Source organism: Lissotriton vulgaris, unplaced genomic scaffold (genome assembly GCF_964263255.1).
Source record: "Lissotriton vulgaris unplaced genomic scaffold, aLisVul1.2 SCAFFOLD_440, whole genome shotgun sequence".
In the NCBI taxonomy this organism is placed as follows: Eukaryota; Metazoa; Chordata; class Amphibia; order Caudata; family Salamandridae; genus Lissotriton; species Lissotriton vulgaris.
Window position 1 is genome coordinate 1,235,205 of NW_028245134.1, and position 21,577 is coordinate 1,256,781.

Sequence of the window (21,577 nt, forward strand, 5' to 3'; positions counted from 1 at the left end):
TCTAGGCCCTAGAACAAATAATGCGCACATTGGAGCCCTATAGGCTCTAAAACCCCCTAGGCCCCAGGAAGCACACTGGCTCCATAAATAATGAGGCCCCTTAAGGACAGGAACTTGCCCTTGGGCAATAGAGCGTGGGCCCCTCAGGGCCCGGGTACACCAGTAAACAATTGTGGGAGCCCCTCAGGCTCTAGAAATCAAATATGCCCTAGCGGGGGAGCCCTCGGTCTCAGGAAATAACTGTGGGGCCTGAAACTGCCCCTGGGCCACTCTTGCCCTTTAAGAAATAATTGCCCGATCGTTGGAGCAGCCCGCTGACAGACGGGGCCGCTCTGACGCGGTGCCTCGCACTGGCACTGCCAACAGGATCTGCTCCCTTGGGGAACGGGATGCCACTATGTCCCCTGCCCAGGCTTTACTCACCGGGCTCCGGAGCAGGGGACTCCTCTTCTCTCAATGCGCAGGGGGGCAGGCACCGGCAATGTGCCTCGCGCCCCCCTCTGCAGGACATAGGCGGCGGCGCTTGCGGGGCTCTCTCTCCTTACGAGAGCCCCGCCTTCACAAGAGATTCCCTCCCCCAAGCTGCAGCCCAGTGCGGCCACGGCAAGTAGAAGCGCTCCTTCTTCCTTGGGGAGAGCTAAAAAATAAAGCGCTCTCAGAGTGTCAAAAAGGCTGCAAAAGTCTTGGAGCAAAGGAATGGCGCAACCAGCTCCTCAGCAAAAGGAAAGTCCTCCAGGGATCTAGGGGCAGGGCAGGGCCCAGGGAGGCAAGCCTTCCCCTGGGCCCCAGCAGCAGCACACCCCTGGTTGTTTCAAGTAGCAAGGCAAGAACATCTTCATGGGGTCACAGCCCCTTATTTATACAGCAAAATCCTTTGTCTACAACTGTAGGGCAAGGGGACAACCAGATGCAACTGGTTCTGGAGCACTTTGTTTTGCTCATCTCCCCTCTCTATTCACAGGACAGGCCAGGGACATCAGGCGCACCACAGGGGTCGGAGCCAGCATTGTGGAGGGAAGGCCCAGCCCTATTCAGGTCCCAGGTGCAACTCCTCCCTCCCATCTACATGCAGATCTCCCTATTCACCACCGGGCAGACTCACCCTGGCTCCTGGAGCCAAGCACACCAGCCAGTCCCTGTCACTCACAAGCCAGACAGGCAATTCACAGCACACAGAAATGCCAAATTCTAAAAGTGGCACTTCTACACTAGACACAATAAGTCTGTGCACACCATCGCTCAGCATTTAACCTCACGAGTTTGCACATACCAAACTCGACCCTGCACTCCCCACACATCAGGAACTACCATTATGTCATATTAAAAGGCAAAAAGTTCAGGGGTGAACCTGCCAAAAGGGCCAAGTCCAACACACACCATTCATCGCAAAGGTATTGCAAGGTACCTACCTGTGTTTTGCAGTTCTTCGGTGCTAGTGGCTTCCTGCATGGAGGTAGCTCAGTCATCTGAGATGAAAATTGCTTAATATGGAATGTTAACAAGAACTATTTTATTTTGATTTTGAATAGCACATTTTCCTGGCAGAGCAATTAACAGGTGGTGATGTTGTCAATAGGTCCGGGCGGCATTTCAATTATGCCAGAGTAATCGCAGTAATAACCCTTTGACGTGCCATTACATTAATAAGCAAGAGAAATATGATCGCAATTTGTGTTCTGCTGTATTTAGCACTAAATGCGGGTAGTAATTTGGGAAAAATCCTACCTCAAGAGCACATTTGGCACTATTTCTTAGCGCAAAATGCATCCTCAAATCCATTTTGGGTGTGAGGGGTCATTTTTGTGATAAGATGCAGCTCTCAGCGCAGAATTACTCTTTTTGTTTAATTATGCGTCATCTTTCAGAATTCTTAGGTAATTCAGCATGCTTACGCTAAGCTTAATTACACAAGTTACGCCCACCACTTTCTGTCAACTGATTGGTACTCACGTATTCAATCAGAGGAGGGATGGAAGAGGCACTAGGAATCGAACCCGAGACTTGTCAGTCACTCATCCCTCAAGCAAGTGCTGTCTCCCACTAAACTCAATATTCTGAGACATGGACAGGGGCGTAACAAAGACTCCCACTGCCCCAGCCGTGTAGGGGGCCCGAGCTCCAGGGGACCCCCTCAGAACAGGGCCCTGCCTGTGAGCTCCTGAGTGAGTCCAGAGGGTAGCCCCCCCAGCGTCGGATTGGTAACGGGGGTATTCGGGCAATGCCCGAGGGGCCGGGGTCCGAGTTCCAGCTGAGGGCTGCTTTTGAGCAGCTTGAGGGCCGATTTGGGTGGTGTCTCTGTTGTTCGACTATACCGCCAGCGGCCTAGTGTGTGTCTGACTGGCCATCCTGGAGGGAGATGGGTGCTCATTACCTCACGTATAGCAGCAACAGGTAGAGGTGTGTGGTATGCGCTCTAGTCTATGAGCGTGTACGCGACGACGCGTCACGCCATAGACTGGAGCGGTAGGCGTGCGCATGCGCAGAGGCACGTATTGAAGGGCGCGAACGGGGAAAACGGCAGTTGGCGACCGGAGCTTGTGGTACCCAGACGCTCGGCGCCCTAAGCTCACATTACTTGGCAAAGTTGTAATAAAACAGTTCTCAACTTACAAAGGCTCAGCACAGTGATATTGGGGGCAAGGAAGGAACATTAAATTGGCGACGAGAGTGGGATCACGGACACCATCGAGCACAGTGGACAGGAGCAAGCACCCTCCATCAGCCCCACACCAGCCAGGAGGACAGAACAGCAACAAGATTGAGCAAAGGGCGTGGCAGCAGCGCAGAAGCACTATCAGAAGCAAGATTACAAGCACAAGCATTCAGGTCAGTGCTGCCCAAGGGAAAAGAGTCTACAGCCAGCACCCTGGCAGCCAAAGGCACCACCCCCAAGCCAGAGGAAGGGGCGCAGACTGATAACCCCACGCAGGCTATAAGGGACAATACCCCAGGTAGTCCTAGAGGTCAGGGTGACGCGGCAGGGAGTGCAGGAGCACCCGGTGTGCCCGCCCAACACAGTGCCCAGGCAGTAGACACCAGAGGCGAGGCCAAGATGGCGAATCAAGCTTCAGCCCTGATGGCCCCCATCCCATTCCTGCCCAGACCGGGGGAACCACAGTTGAAATGGGAGGATTGGAAGGAATATTTTCAAAATTACATTGAGGCTCTCGAGGACGAAAATGAAGGGGAATACACCCCGGAAAGGAAAAAGAGACTGTTACTCCACAATTTAGGCCCGGAAGGGGTGAGAGTGTTCAAAAACTTGGTGCCCAAGGATAGGGACGCGACTGAGACTGATGTCTTTAAGAATGCTCTGGATGACTTGGACAGCCATTACCGCCCAGCAGTGTGTGTCTCCATAGACCGTTATAATTTTCAACAGAGAAAACAAGAGGCTGGCGAGTCCATAGACGACTATGTGGCCGCGCTCCGACGCCTGGCCATCACGTGCCAGTACGGTGCTCTGCAGGACGAGTACATAAAAGACCAGATCGTTATGCATACCACCAGCAGGGCCGTCCAAGACAAACTATGGGCGCAGAACGAAACATCGCTCAAGGAGGTAGTGGCTATGGTTACAAAGGCGGAAATGTCTAAACGCGGCGCGGATGCAGCCAAACGGGAAGGCGCACCGAGGCAGATGATTAACAAGATAGATGAGGCATCACAGTCCAGTAAGCCAAAGGGGACGTATGGAGACCTGAGGAAGGATACAAAATGGAGGGGGAAACAGTCGGCCCGCCCCAGCGCAGGCAGCAAGTCTGCATGCTACAGATGTGGCAGCACAGCGCATTCGGCCCAGGATAAACGCTGTCCTGCGTTCCGCGCCAGATGCGCGTTTTGTGGCCTGGTCGGCCATTTTGAAAAGGTATGCCGCAAGAGGGGGCAGAAATCCACGGTCAAGTGTGTGGAGTCGGCTGCCGCGGACATCAGTGAGGAAGACGACCTAGAAGATGGTGGAATGGTGCTATGTATCGAGGACCAGGTGTTGGAGGTAACAGGGAAGCGAAGAGATAAGCCTCGCACGGACATGCTGATAGGGGGAGTGAAGGTACACGTGGCTGTCGATTCAGGATCTCCCTGGACCATCGTACAAAGATCCATATGGGAAGAAGACTTCGCACCGGTGGTGGGGCCAGACCTACTGCCGCCGGATATCAAACCCATCTCGTATACTGAGAATGCCATTCCCCTGGTGGGGTGCCGAGACTTCACATTTGAATTCAGAGGGAGGTCTGCCACTTGCACCCTGTATGTTGCGGAGACGGGCCCATCAGTGCTGGGATGGAGAGACGCAGGGGATCTAGGAATCATACTCAACCCAGGCGGGAAGGAGCAGATTCTATTGACAGACGAGTGGCCCCTCACGAAAGATGAAGACTGGAAATCTGCATACCCTAAGGTCTTCGAGGGCGCTGTCGGCAAACTGGACAAATTCGTCCACAAAATGGTCCTCAAGGAGGGAGCAGTACCAGTAGTACACAAAGTCAGGAACATTCCCATATCCACTAGCGGAGCGGTACAACAGGAACTTCTGAGGCTGGAGGAGCAAGGCATCATAGAGCCGGTGGACAGCGCAGAGTGGCTATCCCCCTTGGTGGTGGTCAAGAAACCCAATGGGAAGGTTCGTCTCTGTGTGGACCTCCGAGAGCTCAACAAAAACCTCATCGTGGAGAGATTTCCTCTTCCCAGAATCGAGGAGATGCTGGCAAGTACAAAAGGTGTCACCCATTTCTCCACCATAGACCTCACGTCAGCGTACTATCAAATTGAGCTGCATCCCTTGAGCAGGAAGTACACCTCCTTCATTACGCCCTTTGGGTGCTACCAGTTCCGAAGGATGCCGTTTGGTCTGGCATCCGCAGCGGCCGTATTTCAGAAGCTGATGCATCGGTTGTTCAAGGACATCTCGGGGGTGCAGTACTTCCAGGATGACATTCTAGTGATGGGCTCCACCAAGGGAGATCACGATAGGAAGCTGCATAGAGTCCTAGGAGTGCTGCAAAGCAATGGTTTGACTGCAGAATGGAGCAAATGCAAGATTGGGACTCACTCAGTTACGTACTTAGGTCATGAAATTGGCACGCATGGCATCTCACCCAAGGAACAGAATGTGAAGGCCATCAGGAATGCCAAAGCTCCGAGTACCAAGGAAGAAGTGCGGTCATTCCTCGGAATGGCCGAGTATTATAGCAAGTTCGTGAGGCACTTTGCCACCAGAACATACAGGATGAGGCAACTCATCAGAGACAAGGCAAAGTTTGATTGGGACGCGGAAGCGCAATCCGAATTTGACACAATAAAGGACTGCATCAGCCAAGCTGTTCCACTGCAAGGGTACGTCCCCACAGGCAAGACCATAGTGACGACGGATGCGAGCGACAAAGGCTTAGGGGCGGTCTTGGCACAGGAAAGGGAAGATGGAGCCATCGAAACTATCAGCTTTGCCTCACGCGCACTGTCCCCGACGGAACAAAGGTACAGCGTCATTGAAAAAGAGATGCTGGCGGTCACTTGGGCCATGGGCAAGTTTCGGCAGTTCATTTGGGGCACAAGATTCAAGCTTCAAACCGATCACAAACCCCTGATCAAAGTCTTGACGTCCTCGGGCCATGATACAGCGACACCGAGAATTGCGAAAATGACTCTGAAATTACTTGATTACACCTATGACGTGGAGTACCTGCCGGGAGCGCAAAACAGGGTGGCAGATTACCTCAGCCGGGCTGCGGCGATGGAGGATGCGCCGGAGGAGATCCCGGATGGGGAGGAGATGGTGGCCAGCTGTGGAAAAAGGTAGGGCTAGGACCTTTCTCAAGATTTGCCCGGCGCTAACCGCCCTTGTACCATTCAAATTTACCAAGCAATGAGGCAGGCTCCGGAGACCAGAAGGCAGGAAACAGAAGTTTTATTCCGACGGAGCAGAACACATCAGATCAGACAACAAGGTATCATCTTGAGGTGCTCTAACAGCCTCTCGGAGGCCTGGCCTCTTATACACTGGTTTATGGCATGTGACCTTTCTTTATTATAATCAGAACATTGTGAAGCCCGGAAAAAGACATCCCCGCAATCCTCGTGTCAATCCCACCCCCATATACCTTCACAATAGAGGGCCTCAACCTGCTGATAAGAGGAGGGGGGGTCATCACGCAGCTGAGTGTTCTGCCGAGTCTTAGGATGTGTGCGCCTGATCATATCACAGGGGGTGGGGAGGCCTGGATCAATAGAGGGTCCTATGAAGGAGAGCGACCTCATACAATAAGGGGCAGTAAATGATATCTCCCGGCTTAGGCGATGGCCTCGGACCTGTGTGGACAGCTGGACACGGGGTGAGGGGTCATCAAAGGAGTGGTATTCATGCCTCGTGGACAATCCAGTGCGGAGGGAAGGTTGATCAACAGAGGGGCATTCATCGGAGGAGAGGAGGTGTTGGTCAGGCGCTGGCGTGACTCCCAAGGACAGGGTCATGCAGAAGGGTTATGTTCATGAGGGGAGGGAGGGGGAGCCAGGGTGCGCGGAGGATGCTTGCTGGGTCAGAGGGGCGCGCTGGCGATCGATCGTGGACAGGGAGACCATGATGCCTAAAAATGGTGATCGTGCACGTTGTACGTGGGTGACAAGTGGGCGCAGATAATGTTTAGCTCACAAACTAGGATTCCACAGTCCTCCCTTTTAACATATCTCGCCAACTTGTCAGTTTGGATTTATCCCCATAAGGCCACGTATTTCTACTTCATAGAGGGGACTCATGTGCTCATTTCGGAAGTCCAAAGTCTTTGGGCACATACAGTTGGAAACAAGGCCGCACAAAGATGGTAGACATTGGATACCTAAGCAACACCCACATAAGATCACAACAGGTATCAGCACGAAGGAAAACAACCTCCAACCCCAGTTCCTCAAAGTGTCCCAAAACCAGCTCCCAAGCGACCATCCTTCCTGCTCCTGGTGAACCTCCGAGGAGAGTCTGTGAAGGTGTTCAATGGCTTTGTAGACTGAAGGCGAGTTGTCTGGCACATAGGTGCAGCAGCTAGATCCGATGATGCGGCATGCTCCTCCTCGGTCGGCTAGGACCACATCCAGGACAAGGCGATTTTGAAGGGTCACAAGGCGGACCGCCTGAAGCTCCGCAGTGTTGTTGGCGAGGATGCCAGCCGTGATGTTGATCGTTGTTTCTACTGCCTGGGTCAGGTGTCGGATAGCGCGACTGTTTGCCATTGGGCCCCACAGAGGAACAAGTCCCTTTGCTGCGTCTAGGAACTGTGCTCCGGTGGAGTCGGCTTGTCCAATGTCATCTGCACGCCTCTGTCGGTGATGGTTGGCAGGGGCTACATATGTGGGTGGAAGAACGAAGGCAATGTAACATGCGCCCTTCCAACCTCTCGGGAGCCAGGTGTAAGCTTTGGTGCCACACACAAAGTACATATTCGGAGAAGCAACAAAGGAAGGTGGGTCAACTGAGTCCAATGTTCTGGTGATTCGGCAGGCACTGTGACCCACCAGCTGCGTTCCATGGCCTTCGAGACACACAAGACCTGTGACATTGATAACAGACAGGGCCACAGTCAGAGTAGCGGTAGTTTGTTTTTGCAGATGAGAGAAGGTGGTCCTGGCTGGATTGTGGAGCACCTGTACTTCGACTCGTTCTTTGGCAGGAATGTCTTTAAGGAAGGTGGCGCCCGTAAGCGCTGGACACAGAGCAACAGAGGTCTTTTCGGTTTTGTTCAGCCAGAACCCAGAGTAGAAGTGCGACACTGTCCGGCTGGAGGTGGCGTTGTCCTTGTGGCTCTCTTGCATGAGGATCAGCCAGGCGAGGCAGGAGCCGTGAACTGAGAAAGGAGAAGGGATGAAGGGGATGGAGTGTCCTGTAGCATGCGGGAGCAACCCGCAGATCCAGCAGTTCGTAGCATTTGCAGCAAGGTTGTGTTGGTGCAACAGTTGCACGAAGGAATTGTTCCAAAATTCCCTGCGCCTTTCTCGGAGCTGAGGCGACAGAGAGATTAGGTGATGCTCTTTCAGGGGTGTTGGCTGTGCAGTAGGGAGCAATGCCTCATGAGCCGGTGTACTTTCCTCCAGAATCCAGAAGGAGGTCATGAGGAGGGGGCAGAAGAGGAAGACAATGAAGAGTGCGATTGTCTTTGATTTGTGCAAGTTGTCAGTCTTCGGATTTCTATACTGGGTATTTCCTGTTGCTTCCATCATCTTCTTATCTGGCGCTTCCATCATCTTCTTATCTGGCGCTTCCATCACCTTCAAGGGGCTCGGTAGCGGGCAGAACCACAGACTTCGTTTAGCTTCTCTCCGGGTAACCCTTGATTGTGTTTAGGTTACCGTTCTGAGATTTTAACTTAGTCCGTGGCCTACTTAGCCGAAACTCCCTCCTTTCGACGCAGGAAATACCCTTCTCTGGATGGCACAGTGGGATCAGAGAATTTTGCAAGTTCGAGTGCCTCAGTATCGGGATAACAGTCCAATATCGGTCGGTCTTTGCTCAGGAGCTCTTCTTGGGCGCTGACGTTTTCTGTCGTGGTTAGGTTTGCAGAGACCTTCCGGCAATGATGCGCGTGCAGCCAGTGCTTCTTCCCCTCCACTCGGAGCGCCGTTCGGGTGGTGATCAGCACTTGCCAGGGGCCCGTCCACCGGGGTTCCAGACTCTTGGTTCGCTGGAAATTTCGTATCAGCACGAAATCTCCCGGTTGGATGTCATGGCCGGGGCCCCTGGAAGCATCGGGGATGGCTTGCTGCACCTGTTGATGAATGACAGACAACGTTTTGGTTAACTTGCACAAATAATCAGATAGTAGGACGTCTGGGACGTCATGAATGGAGGTCGGTTTGGGAGCAGTCCAGAGATTCATCGGTCGCCCAAACACGACCTCGTAGGGGGTCAAATGGTGCTTGGTGGGGGTGGAGCGCATCGATAACAAAGCCAGTGGGAGGGCATTCGGCCAGTTAAGTCCAGTGGTGGCCACTATTTTTGCCAGTTTCAGCTTCAGTGTGGCATTATGGCGTTCCACTAGACCGGCGGATTGGGGGTGGAAGACCGCATGAAACCGTTGCTTCACCCCCAACCCCTTTAGGATTAGTTGGATAACCTCAGCTATGAAGTGGGGGCCATTGTCGCTCCATAAAATTCGACAAAGGCCATAGCGAGGGAAGAATTCCTTCAGTAGTACTTTGGCAGTAGTCATGGCAGTGTTGTCACGGGTTGGATAGGCCTCCACCCATTTGCTGAAGGCACATACGATGACTAGTACATACTTCAGGTTTTGGCATCTCTCTAGTTGGATGTAGTCCATCTGAAGGACCTCAAAGGGGTAATTGGGGGTCCCAAACCCTCCCCGGGGTACTACAGTTCCTTTCCCGGGGTTGTGTTGCAGACAGATAAGGCACTGCTGAACTAGGCGTCTGGCTGAGTCGGGGATTTTGTCATTGTGCCAGACTTTGGAAATGAGTTCGATCATGGGTGCAGATCCTATGTGTGCGGGGGAATGTGCCATTGTCAGTATGGGGATCAGGTATGAGTCGGGCAGCAACCACTTGTTTGCATCCTTCGTTCGCCAGCAACCCTCTTCGTCCTTCAAACCCACCCTTGCCCACTTAGTCAGTTCGTGAGGGGTGCTGGCCGACTGTATGTCTCTGATCATTTCCCTTGTGTCACTCCATTTTTCTGCTTGTGACCTGGTCACATATATGCGTGTCACCGTCCTATTCTCAGCTGTGGTTCGTGCAGTGATGTCGGCTAATGCATTCCCTTGTCCGACTAAGTCTGTCACTCTTTTGTGTGCCTGACATTTGATCACCGCTAATCGTTTGGGGAGGAGAACTGCCTCAATCAGAGCGGAGACTAAATCTCCGTGGAGGATTGGGGTGCCGTGGGACGTCAGGAATCCCCTCTCCCTCCACAAGAGCCCAAAATGGTGGACCACTCCGAAGGCATACTGGCTGTCCGTATATACGTTCGTGGTGGTCCCTGCGGCTATGATGCATGCTCGGGTGAGGGCTATCAGCTCTGCTGCCTGGGCAGATCGTTGTGTGATGCAGGCTGTCTCAACTACTGTTCGGGCTGTCGTTACTGCATAGGCAGCTGAAGTGGTGCCATCTGGGAGTTTGATGCATGAGCCGTCTACCCATAGCTCTCCATCGGGGTCAGGAAAAGCAGTGTCTCGGAGGTCAACCCTACTCCTAGTCTGTTCGTCTGTGAGGGTCACACAGTCGTGTATGGGAGGAATGTCGGGGTCGTTTTCGGGCAGGGGTAACAATGTGGCAGGATTCAGAGTCGTGCATCTTTTTAGTGTAATGTGGGGTGCAAGCAGAGTCAACTCGTACCCTGTCAGTCGTGCGCTAGTCAGGTGTTGGGTCTTTGTCTGGTTCAAAAGGGTGTCAACTGCATGGGGCACTAATACAGTGAGGGAGTTGGAAAGTACGATTCCCTCGCTCTGACGGATGGAGACAGCAGCTACTGCTCGAAGGCAGGCAGGTAAAGCACTGGCTACAGGATCAAGAGTGGCGGAGAAGTAGGCACAAGGGCGCTGCTTAGGACCGATCGATTGAGTCAGGACAGACAATGCGCATCCCTCCCTTTCGTGGGTGAAGAGGGAGAAGGGTTTGGAGTAATCCGGCGTTCCGAGGACGGGTGCTGAGCAGAGTGCATCCCGTAATTCCTTAAAGGAGGCTTGACACTCAGTGGTCCAAGGAAGCGGGGAGGGGACATCTTTGGTCAGCAGGGCAAGTAATGGTTTCACAATGAGGCTGTAATTAGGCAACCACTGTCTGCAAAAAGAGGTTAGGCCAACCAAAGAGCAGACCTGTTTTTGGGATGGAGGTGTCTAGGATGGTTTGGATTCGGTCAGGGGTAAGTTTCCTCCCTTCTTTGGACAGAAGATGGCCTAGGTAAGTCACTTGTGGCTGGCAGAACTGTAACTTCTTTTTGGAGACTTTATGGCCATTTTCTGCAAGAAAGTGTAGGAGTTGGACGGTGGCTGTCGTTGCAAGCGGGGTGGTGTCGGCCGCCAAAAGGATATCATCGACATATTGGATCAACACCACTCCCTCTGGTAGCTGGAAGGCATCCAGCTGTCTTTTGAGGGCCTGGCTGTAAATGCTGGGACTTTCAGTGTACCCCTGGGGAGCTCTACAAAATCGGTACGAGCGGGATTTTAAAGTGAAGCCGAAGAGATAACGGCTGTCTGGATGGATGGGGATAGAGAAAAACGCGTTCTTAAGGTCGATAACAGTGAAGGTGGTGGCGGTGGACGGGATGAGGGTCAAAATGGTGGTGATATCAGAGACTACGGGATATTGGGGTACAACCACTTTGTTAATCTCTCGTAAGTCGATGATGAAGCGGTACGCTTTCTCATCTCCTTCACCTTGCTTCTTAACAATAGGTAGGATTGGGCTGTTGCAGACGTTGCTAACCACCTCTTCAACCACTCCTGCATCTACCAGAGACTGAATGATCGCTACCAGTGCCTTCTCACCCTCTGGGGATATCCGATATTGCGGGAGCTTCGGGAGCATAGCGTCCTGTCGTACAGTTATGTGGATAGGATCAATCATCATTCGCCCCACATCAGAGTCGTTTTTGGCCCACAGGTACGGGGGCAGGGTGTCAAGCAAGGACATGTCAGCGTCAGTTATGGGGCACATGTGTCGTGGGGGACGGGATCTGGGCATGTCTGGGTTGTCGTATAGGATGACTCGTATTCCATCTGGGGAACACCTAATGGTAGCTCGAAAATGTTTCAGTAAGTCAATGCCCATAATGGCGTCAGGGGAGTTGGAGGAAAGCAGGAATGTCGCGTCAGTGGTGTTGTTTTCTAGATCAAAGGAAATAGGTACGGACAGGGGGTTAGTGGAGGGCGTTCCATCGAAACCTATCGACGTTATGTGTGAGCCAGACAAGGGTGCCCTTGGAATCAGTCGTTTTGATAACACACTACGTGTCGCCCCAGTGTCTACCAAGAATGGAGACTCTGTACCCAGGACCTTAGCGGTGACATAAGGACCTTGCTGGTCAACACAGAGCTCGACTGGATCCCTCCCTTGCCCCTGGCAGTCCTATGCAAAGTCGGGGGCATGTTCACCTTCGGACAGCTGATATTGGTTCTGCCGGGGACGATCAAATGTGTTCAGTCTCCCTGATCTGTCATTGTTGGTGCCGTTGGCATGCCCTCGTCCTTGTACCCCATTTCTTGGACCACTTGCCACATCCCTGGAGTCCCTATTTCTATTCATCTCTAGCATAACCGGACACTGGTATTTCCAATGGCCGAACCCTTTGCAGAAGGCACATTGGTCGTTGCTAATGTCTCTACGTCCAGGGTGGGGTGTGGGAGTGTGATCTTTAGGAGGTGGATCTCTGGGGGTGGCTGATTGGTAGTTCCCTCTTTGATGTTCCCGTCCCATCGTTATACCTTGTATCTGGGCTATCATTACCCTTTCCTTTAAATCTTTCTTCTTTTTCTCGGACGCCCTATCAATCTCATTCTTTTGGTGCTCGTAATACTGAGCCATCTGAAGGATAGCTGCAGGTTTGGAGGCCCCCCAACTACTCTCACTTGTCTGCAGCTTTTGGGAGACCTCTTGTGTTAGACCCTTTACGTAATTTTGTACAAACAGGTGCTGTCCGGTTGCGGTGGTCATGTCTTGGCCACTGTAGTCGGAGAACACTGTCTCGAATCGGGAGAAGTATTCTGACACATCTTCCTGCGGTTTCTGTCGACAGGCCGTGACTATCGACCAGTCTACTTTTCTTTCTGGGATCAGTGTCTTTAATTTTTGAACTATTTTGTCTGGGAGTTCTAGTATGTCTTTCACTGGTTTCCTTCCAGGTTCTCGTTGTCTATCTAATTTACCGAGTTGGTCCCAGGTATGCCCAAACAGATCCGTGTGGTCAGCCTTCCGGATTTGCTTCCACACGTCAGCTGGCAGGCATAACCCGAAGAACAAGTCAATGTCTGCTAAAGTCATTATCGTCGAACCCAAGGCTGTGCCTAATTCGGTATAAAATGCTGTCGGGTTCTTTCTTAAGTCGGGCAGGGTTTGCTTAAAGGTTAGGATATCTTGTCGGTCCCATGGTTGGTAAACCCAATTGTACACAACCCTTCCCTTTGCATTTTCGTTATTAATATCATCGCTCGTTCCCTGGCCCCGTGGCGGGATCCAGTAAGGGGCTGCTTCTCTGATAGGCATCATAGTATTGGCTACCTCTACCGAGGTCGTTTCAGGGACTGTAGCCTTGGCTTCTGGTTTCTGTTCCGTGAGGTGGCGGAAGACCTCAAGCATCTGCATGAAGAGCTCCGTCGCCTCACGTTCAGTCCCATCTCCAACATCAATTTTCCTATACAGTGTTGTTAGTTTAGCGGGACCCTTACTCTGATACCTATCTTCATACGCGTTCAGGGTGTAGTAGCTGAATCGCAAGATGAAATGCCGTCTGTGGCTGTCGGCATGTGAATTATATACGCTCATTGTATAATCTTCGCTCTCCCTTCGTTCTACTAATGTCTTTGCTATTTTGTCGATCCCATCCCGCTCATCTTTGCTCAACCTATTTAGTCTGGTTGATGATTGTTTGCTAGACTCGGGGTCGTCTGATGAGGTTGTTAATGTGGCTGGTGCAAAGGCCGTGAGGGCTGGTGCACTAGCACTGAGATCGCTTTCGCTCACACTCGGAGCGTGAAAGCTTTGTCGGCAGGGGGCATATGGAGGGGGCATGTAGATGATTGGGGGACCTAGTAGTAACTCATCGTTCGCCCGTTGTTTGGAGGGCAATTCAGGGTAGAGCGCAGAGGGGGTCCTAACAGGACATTGGCCTGTCGACCCTGATTCTTGGTTTTGCATAGTATCTTTTCTTTCTTTTATTTCTTCTTCTAGTTGCTTCGCGGCTAGGTGGGCTGCCTTTCGTAATTCTTTCCCTATTTTTGCTTCTTCTCTTTTCTTTCGTTGTTCCGTTTCTTTGCGCCACATGCCGATACTGTCGAGCATAGTGGGCGTGGTCTTATTCTTCTGGAGCGCTATTTCTAATGTTTTTATTTTATTTTCGTCAAAGGAACCTATCAGTGGCCACTGACTTTCAGGGTTCTTTTTCGTATATTTATGCCATAGTTTAGTGTAAGCTATAGCGACTAGTCCATACTTAGTGAACATGTCCTTATTAGGGGTGCCCTCCAGTGGAGCTGGATGGTTCATCTCTAATAAGCGGTCCGGGCTAAACAGGCTACCAACCAGTGGGGAGAAGACAGGCATGACGGATTACAACGGGGACAAAAGTCTGCACTACCTATCTTATCACGGCGGACAAAGACTAGACAGAATATTTCTATTCTACGTTATTTGGAGGCCGTGAATACCTCAAAAGAACCAATACCGAATAATCGGCCAATCAAACAATCCAGTGGGGAGAATAAGTGGGCACGAAAAATTATCGTTACCCACTCTTTCTCTACCTGCAAAGAGAGACCTTGTTCTTCCCTGTTTGCAGACAAAGAATCTCCAGACAATAATCCACGAACGACAGTTCGGGAAACAGTGGGGGAGGAAGATAGGCACGACGGATTACAACGGGGACAAAAGTCTGCGTTACCTATCCTTCACTGCTTGCAAAGAGAGAGCCTGTTTGTTTTTCCCCGTTTGCAGACAGTGAATCTCCAGAGGGTTTCAACAAAGCGTAATACTAGTATTATCCAAACAAAACAATATTTTTTTTTTCAATCTGTCGTGTTTACACGACCTTACCCGGACCGCATGGACGGTTTCCTGTCCTCTGGATCCAGCGCCCGATCGTCCTCTCTTCTTCGTGATGTTCGTGGCACTCCTGATGGTTCCCAGTCAGGACCGTAGATCACTCGAGAGAGGTCTGTTCAGAACTAGTGAAGGTCGGATGATCGGCTGTCAGACGAGGGTCTATCGGACACGAGCTCTTCCCGATCGTTGCAGTCGTTCACTCTGTCATCGGGACCTCTCCCACTGGATCCACGTGTCGCTGATGGGCCCCACGCTTTGGGACGCCAATTGTGGAAAAAGGTAGGGCTAGGACCTTTCTCAAGATTTGCCCGGCGCTAACCGCCCTTGTACCATTCAAATTTACCAAGCAATGAGGCAGGCGCCGGAGACCAGAAGGCAGGAAACAGAAGTTTTATTCCGACGGAGCAGAACACATCAGATCAGACAACAAGGTATCATCTCGAGGTGCTCTAACAGCCTCTCGGAGGCCTGGCCTCTTATACACTGGTTTATGGCATGTGACCTTTCTTTATTATAATCAGAACATTGTGAAGCCCGGAAAAAGACATCCCCGCAATCCTCGTGTCAATCCCACCCCCATATACCTTCACAATAGAGGGCCTCAACCTGCTGATAAGAGGAGGGGGGTCATCACGCAGCTGAGTGTTCTGCCGAGTCTTAGGATGTGTGCGCCTGATCATATCACAGGGGGTGGGGAGGCCTGGATCAATAGAGGGTCCTTTGAAGGAGAGCGACCTCATACAATAAGGGGCAGTAAATGATATCTCCCGGCTTAGGCGATGGCCTCGGACCTGTGTGGACAGCTGGACACGGGGTGAGGGGTCATCAAAGGAGTGGTATTCATGCCTCATGGACAATCCAGTGCGGAGGGAAGGTTGATCAACAGAGGGGCATTCATCGGAGGAGAGGAGGTGTTGGTCAGGCGCTGGCGTGACTCCCAAGGACAGGGTCATGCAGAAGGGTTATGTTCATGAGGGGAGGGAGGGGGAGCCAGGGTGCGCGGAGGATGCTTGCTGGGTCAGAGGGGCGCGCTGGCGATCGATCGTGGACAGGGAGACCATGATGCCTAAAAATGGTGATCGTGCACGTTGTACGTGGGTGACAAGTGGGCGCAGATAATGTTTAGCTCACAAACTAGGATTCCACACAGCATGGAGGACCATGAGATGACGATAAGCTGTCAGGAATGGGCAGCTGCCTACGAGCAGGATGCGGAGAAGGTAGAGATAAAAAGACATCTCACGTCTGGCTGGCCAGACAAAAAGAAGCTCACGGAAGGAGTGCGGAGGTTCTTCGAGATGAGAGAGGAACTGTCCCTGAGCGATTCGGGAATCTTCCTTTACAGAGGAGAAAGGGTCGTGCCACCGGAAACACTGATACCAAAATTGTTGAAACAACTGCATGAAGGACATCTGGGCATTGTAAAGACCAAGGCACGAGTCAAACAAATGTATTGGTGGCCCGGCATGGATGCCCACATAGAAAGACAAGTGAGGGAGTGTGGCCAGTGCCAAGGAGCGGACAAAGTGCTACGACCACTCAGACCTGCCTTGGGAAAGTTTGACACCCCACAAAGCCCCTGGGAGAACGTGGCCATCGACATACTCGGGCCCTTCCTGGACAGCAGAGGTGTGAACAAATATATATGTGTGGTGATAGATAAGTATTCCAAATGGCCTGAAGTGGACATACAAGAGTCCATGGACACGGACACGATACTGAAGTTTCTGACGTCAGTGTTCTTAAGAGAAGGTATACCCAGATGTATCCTCAGTGACAATGGACCGCAATTTGTTTCGGACAAGTGGGTCCGATTTATGAGGAGGAATGGGATTGAGTCAAAACACACGGCAGTCTATCACCCAGCATGCAATGGCCAAGTGGAGCGGTTCAACCGCGTGCTCATGGGTTCCATACAAGCTGCCATCACGCAGGGAAAGGACTGGGAGACCGAAGTGATGAGCATGATATGGGCCTACAGGATCACCCCCACGGTGGTGGGGTACAGTCCGTTCCAAGTGCTAAGAGGACGACATCCGTTCACCCGGGACAATGTAGTGTGGAGGGAGAAGACCATCACCAGCAAGTGGTCCCCAGCGGTGGTCCAGCACAACCTGGTGAAGGCCCAGAAGATTTACGCTGCACACTATGACAAACGACGCAACACGAAGGAAACAGAGCTGGAAGAAGGAGAATGGGTCAGGGTCAAACTCCCTACCATACAAAAGAAAGGTGAAAGCAAATATAGCCAGCCCTTACAGGTCAAAGAAGTGCGAGGCAGGGCGGCTCTCCTCAGCGACGGTAAAGTGTGGTCCCAAGACCGCATGGCCAGAGTCAACAAGATAGTAGTATGGCCCAAGTCCGAGGTGGAGGAGATACAGCTGGACTCCCAAGAAGCTAGACCCCCACTGGGGCATCATGCAGAGGACCTGTGGGATGGAGTAGGAGATGACAGTGAGGCGGAACCTCCCAACGCAGAGTCTACTGACAGAGACGGTACACCGACTGGTGTAGTACAGAGAGGAGATCAGAGAGATGGGGAGAGATCACGAGGAGAGAGAGAAGTGGAAGAGACCATGCCGGTAAGACACACCCGCAGTGGCCGGGCAGTCACTGTGCCCGCTCGATATAGAGACTTTGAAATGAGTGGACACTAGCCATATGTATATAATGTTGCCTCCAGGGTGCCTCCAGAGACATAGACTGTGGGACAATGGACACTCAGTGGCATTGGGGGGAAGGTTTCCTTGTTGATGTTAAAGGGGGGAGATATGTGGTATGCGCTCTAGTCTATGAGCGTGTACGCGATGACGCGTCACGCCATAGACTGGAGCGGTAGGCGTGCGCATGCGCAGAGGCACGCATTGAAGGGCGCGAACGGGGAAAACGGCAGTTGGCGACCGGAGCTTGTGGTGCACAGACGCTCGGCGCCCTAAGCTCACATTACTTGGCAAAGTTGTAATAAAACAGTTCTCAACTTACAAAGGCTCAGCACAGTGATATTGGGGGCAAGGAAGGAACATTACAAGGTGTCACCCCTTTTCTGTCGCTGGGCCTCCCATTAATGTAGGCATACAGAGCAGGGCAGGGGGCCTGAGCAGAAGTGGCCTCACTTGTTTTAAGGTGTGTTTCACTAATGTAAACTGATGCATGCATTTTTTTTTACGGCCCCCCCCCGCCCTTTTTTATGTAAAAGTACGCTGAAAGCAGTGATTTGAGGGAAGGCATTAGCAAATGTGGGCCGATTTTTTATGCGTGCCCGGGCCGATTTTTAATCCCAATCCAACCCTGAGCCCCCCTGTACGTTTCAGGGGGACCCCTTCAAGTTTCCTTATGCCGCTGGACATGTACAGATGTGGGGCCTCAAACAAGCATATAGTGCAACGCCCTGACAGCAGCAGACCTTTTCTAGAGATGGAAATGAAAATAATTCATGAGCTCGTTGTCATTTAACAGAATTAATTTTCAGGAGAATTGGCAAAAAGAGCTGTTTTATTGAAATAACTATGTTAAAAACTCATTGCTTTTTAGTGAAGTCTGTAGGGGCTGGTTTCTAGGCTGTCACATCATTCATTTCCCTAAAGGGATTGTGTCAGCAGCCTGTACAAATTGCCAAATCCACTAAAACATGTTTCTTGTAATCGCATTGGGTTCCACCCATTGATATAAAATGCACAATGTAACACTTGATTTTTCTGTATTGGAGGTAAGGATATCCCCGCCCCATTGGTTGAAGTGTTAGCCCCGCCTCTATTGGTTGACCTGTTAGAGTGAGAGCCTGTTTCTGTCCCTGTGGCTGAAGAGAGCCTGTCCCTTTAAAGGGGCACTGTGTGGAAGGAGCACTGCTGACGTCACCTCACCCCTGGGCCAGGCGGGTTTTGAAAGCGCTCTTGAATAATCACCTGTGGCCCTCCCCAATCAAATGTCTGACAATGCCACTTACTAACAGGCTTGGCAACACCGCCAATGGTGCTGTGGCATGCACACTGACGCGTATTACCTTTGATATTAAACCAGCCATCAAATTGGATGACGTATTATGGTTTGAGCCAAAATTACTATGTGCCATTTTGTTTTCAGTCGTGAGATAATTGCTACTGCTTGATGAATATGCCACTCCCCAATGTACTGTGTACACAAGATAATACACACATTTCACAAACCAATATGGTCCCTTGGTTGGACTGTTAGCAACCCTGCAGAGAGAGGCCACACATTGAATGGGTGCAGAGAACCAACCTGGGGCCAGATATACAAAGTTTTTTTGCAATTGCAAGCAGTGCAATTCGAAATCTGCCCTTTTGCGACCATTTAAAATGCTTTTACAAAAAGCAAAATGTGATTCAGTAACTTGCTACCTAATTGTAATTTCCATTTGTGATTTGGTGTTTGAAAGGGGCTTGTATTGGGCGTCCCTTCCAACTACCAAATCGATAAGGTATATATTACAGTTTTGTGATATAACAATGCACTGGAAGTCGAAGGAGGGTCCCAACAGTAAGAGATGGAAGGCAGAGCTAAGGAAATGGGCTAGTAGTGAGAGTGTTATTAAATTCCAAGAGGCACCAAGCTCGAACAATGAGAAAGCTTTGGAGACAGCAACGGCTTGGGAGATGATGGTACAATCGCTGACTGATCAGTTTACGGAGGAAGAATGAATGGGGGTCGTTGATATCTTGGGCGACTATGTAGATGGATGTCATCGGTGCGCTTGCATTGCAGCTGGATCATGGGGTGAGTATTTAGTATGAGCTTCATGTATTACACACCAGAGGCGTGGGCAAGGGGGGGTGGATGTTAGATGGGGTTGGAAGAAGATTAGTAAGCAGGTTAGTCATATCTAGAGTGCGGAGTGAAGGGCACGAATAGATTACAGTCCTACTGTTGAACTGGAACACTGGTACGATTATTGAGCAGTTTTACAGTGAAGCAACATAACAGTTTTGGAATTGATTTGCAGAATTAAGACAATGGCCTGTATTGCGTTTTGCACGTTGTCAACAAAATGTCAATAAAATATATTTAAAAAAACAAAACAAAAAATGACAGCTCTGCGATCAAATTCTGGATTGGTATTGTTATAGCCATGAAGTTCCAGATCCCACAGGGCCTGGTGAATGACAGGCCAAAAGCGACCTTTACCTCCTTACCTTGGTTGAACTTGTCAGTGAAGTCCAGGCAGCACTTCACCAGATTCCCCATGTGCTTGAAGGCGATGGCGGTTAGTGTCTCCACATTTACGGGTCCTATCTCTAGTGCTGTAGAGGGAAGATAAGGGCTGTCATCAGGGATAAGAGGTGGAAAAGTGAGCGGGGGAATCAGTTCACATCTATAGCCCCGGAACCTACCCAAGTGTCTAGGATTTCACTTTCTTCATCTGGCATGACAAAGCAGGACATAGCTGCAGTTCTAATTTCTTTCCAACAGAGGGCAGGGCAGAAGGAAGATGGCAGAGATGGACATACCTGTATTTCTCCCTTCTAACCAGTAGATGGCAGTATAGGACACCGCTTTAACTCTTATTTAGCCAGTAGAGGGAAAAGAAGGCCATAGCTGGTCTTGGTCTTGCTTAGAGGGGAGAGGAATCTCATTCCCAACTGAGATCTGTACATCTTAACATTCTCTTAGAAGAAATATATTGTAACTTCCATTTATTACCCTAGAACAGGTTAATGTTTGTGCTTGTCCTGTCACAACTTGTAGATTTCTATCTAGGTAAAAACATAAAAAATGATTTTGGTGCAATAATAACGTACTTATCCCACAGCGGACAATGGACGTGATTCTCCCGGAAGTGTTCTTGGGCGCCATGTGCAGGTAGATGTAAGTCTTCAGAAATGGAATGTGATTCTGTGAGGGTCAGAAGAAAGGAGTGTGAGGGACACACTGCAAATGAGGTCACACTGCACTGTCTTACGTCAGGGTGTTATCAGACACAGGTATGGACTTAGCGAGATCTACTTACGCTGTACGTGTCACTCATTGAGTACATGTCTCCTCATGTGTATCATTGTGTGTCCTTCATCTCAGACTGGATACCTTCTAACAGAATGTGTTGGGCCCCCACTAAAGAACGATGATGGATTCAACCCAGATCTGTGACTGGGGGTGAGTGTCTGAAAAGTTTCAGTGCTCCGTCCATCATCTCTTTGTGTTTGCTTTGTTCCCCCCAAACAACTCCAGGGGCCAGATTCACAGAATGAAATTAAGACTCAATCCTAAACTTACTACTATTTTGGTATTCACAGAAGGCACTGACTACTTTTGGCATTCACAGAATGCACTTACTACTTTTGGCATTCACAGAAGTTAGGATTTTGTCTTAAATTTGTCTTAAGCCAAAATATTAACTTCTGTGAATACCAAAAGTAGTAAGTGCATTCTGTGAATACCAAAATAGTAGTAAGTTTAGGATTGAGTCTTAAGTTCATTCTGTGAATCGGGCCCCATGTGATCCTATAAAAGAATCTTTTGAAGCGAGGTGACAATGGCAGCCTCTTGATGGCCTGGATTGTGGTTGAAGAAGTTGGTGTGACGTAAACAACCCCGGCAGCATCTTGCGCTCCTTGATACTATGGATAAACAGCTGAGTGTGGATTTCCACTCTTCAGCAGCACCAGACATAAGTAGGTCCTTGAACTAGGATCCAGAGGGGAAACAATGAGGTGGACCCCTCACTGACGCCCGCCGGTCCCTGAATCTCCTGTTTTCTAGCCGCAGTGGAGCATTAGAGCCATGCGTGGACTGCTTGCACTTTCTCATTACAACGTGTGCGCATCAGGTCATTCCTGGTCACGGGTTTGGTGACCCGTGACCCTTGTCA

At 50.8% G+C, this 21,577-nt stretch overlaps 1 protein-coding gene across 1 annotated transcript in view; it reads right to left on the reverse strand.

Annotated features, from left to right (window-relative positions):
- LOC147666517 (N-acyl-aromatic-L-amino acid amidohydrolase (carboxylate-forming)-like) overlaps positions 1-21,577 on the reverse strand; it is a 77,283-nt gene that overhangs the window by 30,491 nt on the left and 25,215 nt on the right. Inside the window, exons 3-4 of the mRNA XM_086949030.1 lie at positions 20,511-20,604; positions 19,905-20,012 (exon numbers count right to left, since the gene is read on the reverse strand). Of these exons, the coding sequence (XP_086805156.1) occupies positions 19,905-20,012; positions 20,511-20,604 (202 nt within the window). The remainder of the gene's footprint in view (positions 1-19,904; positions 20,013-20,510; positions 20,605-21,577) is intronic.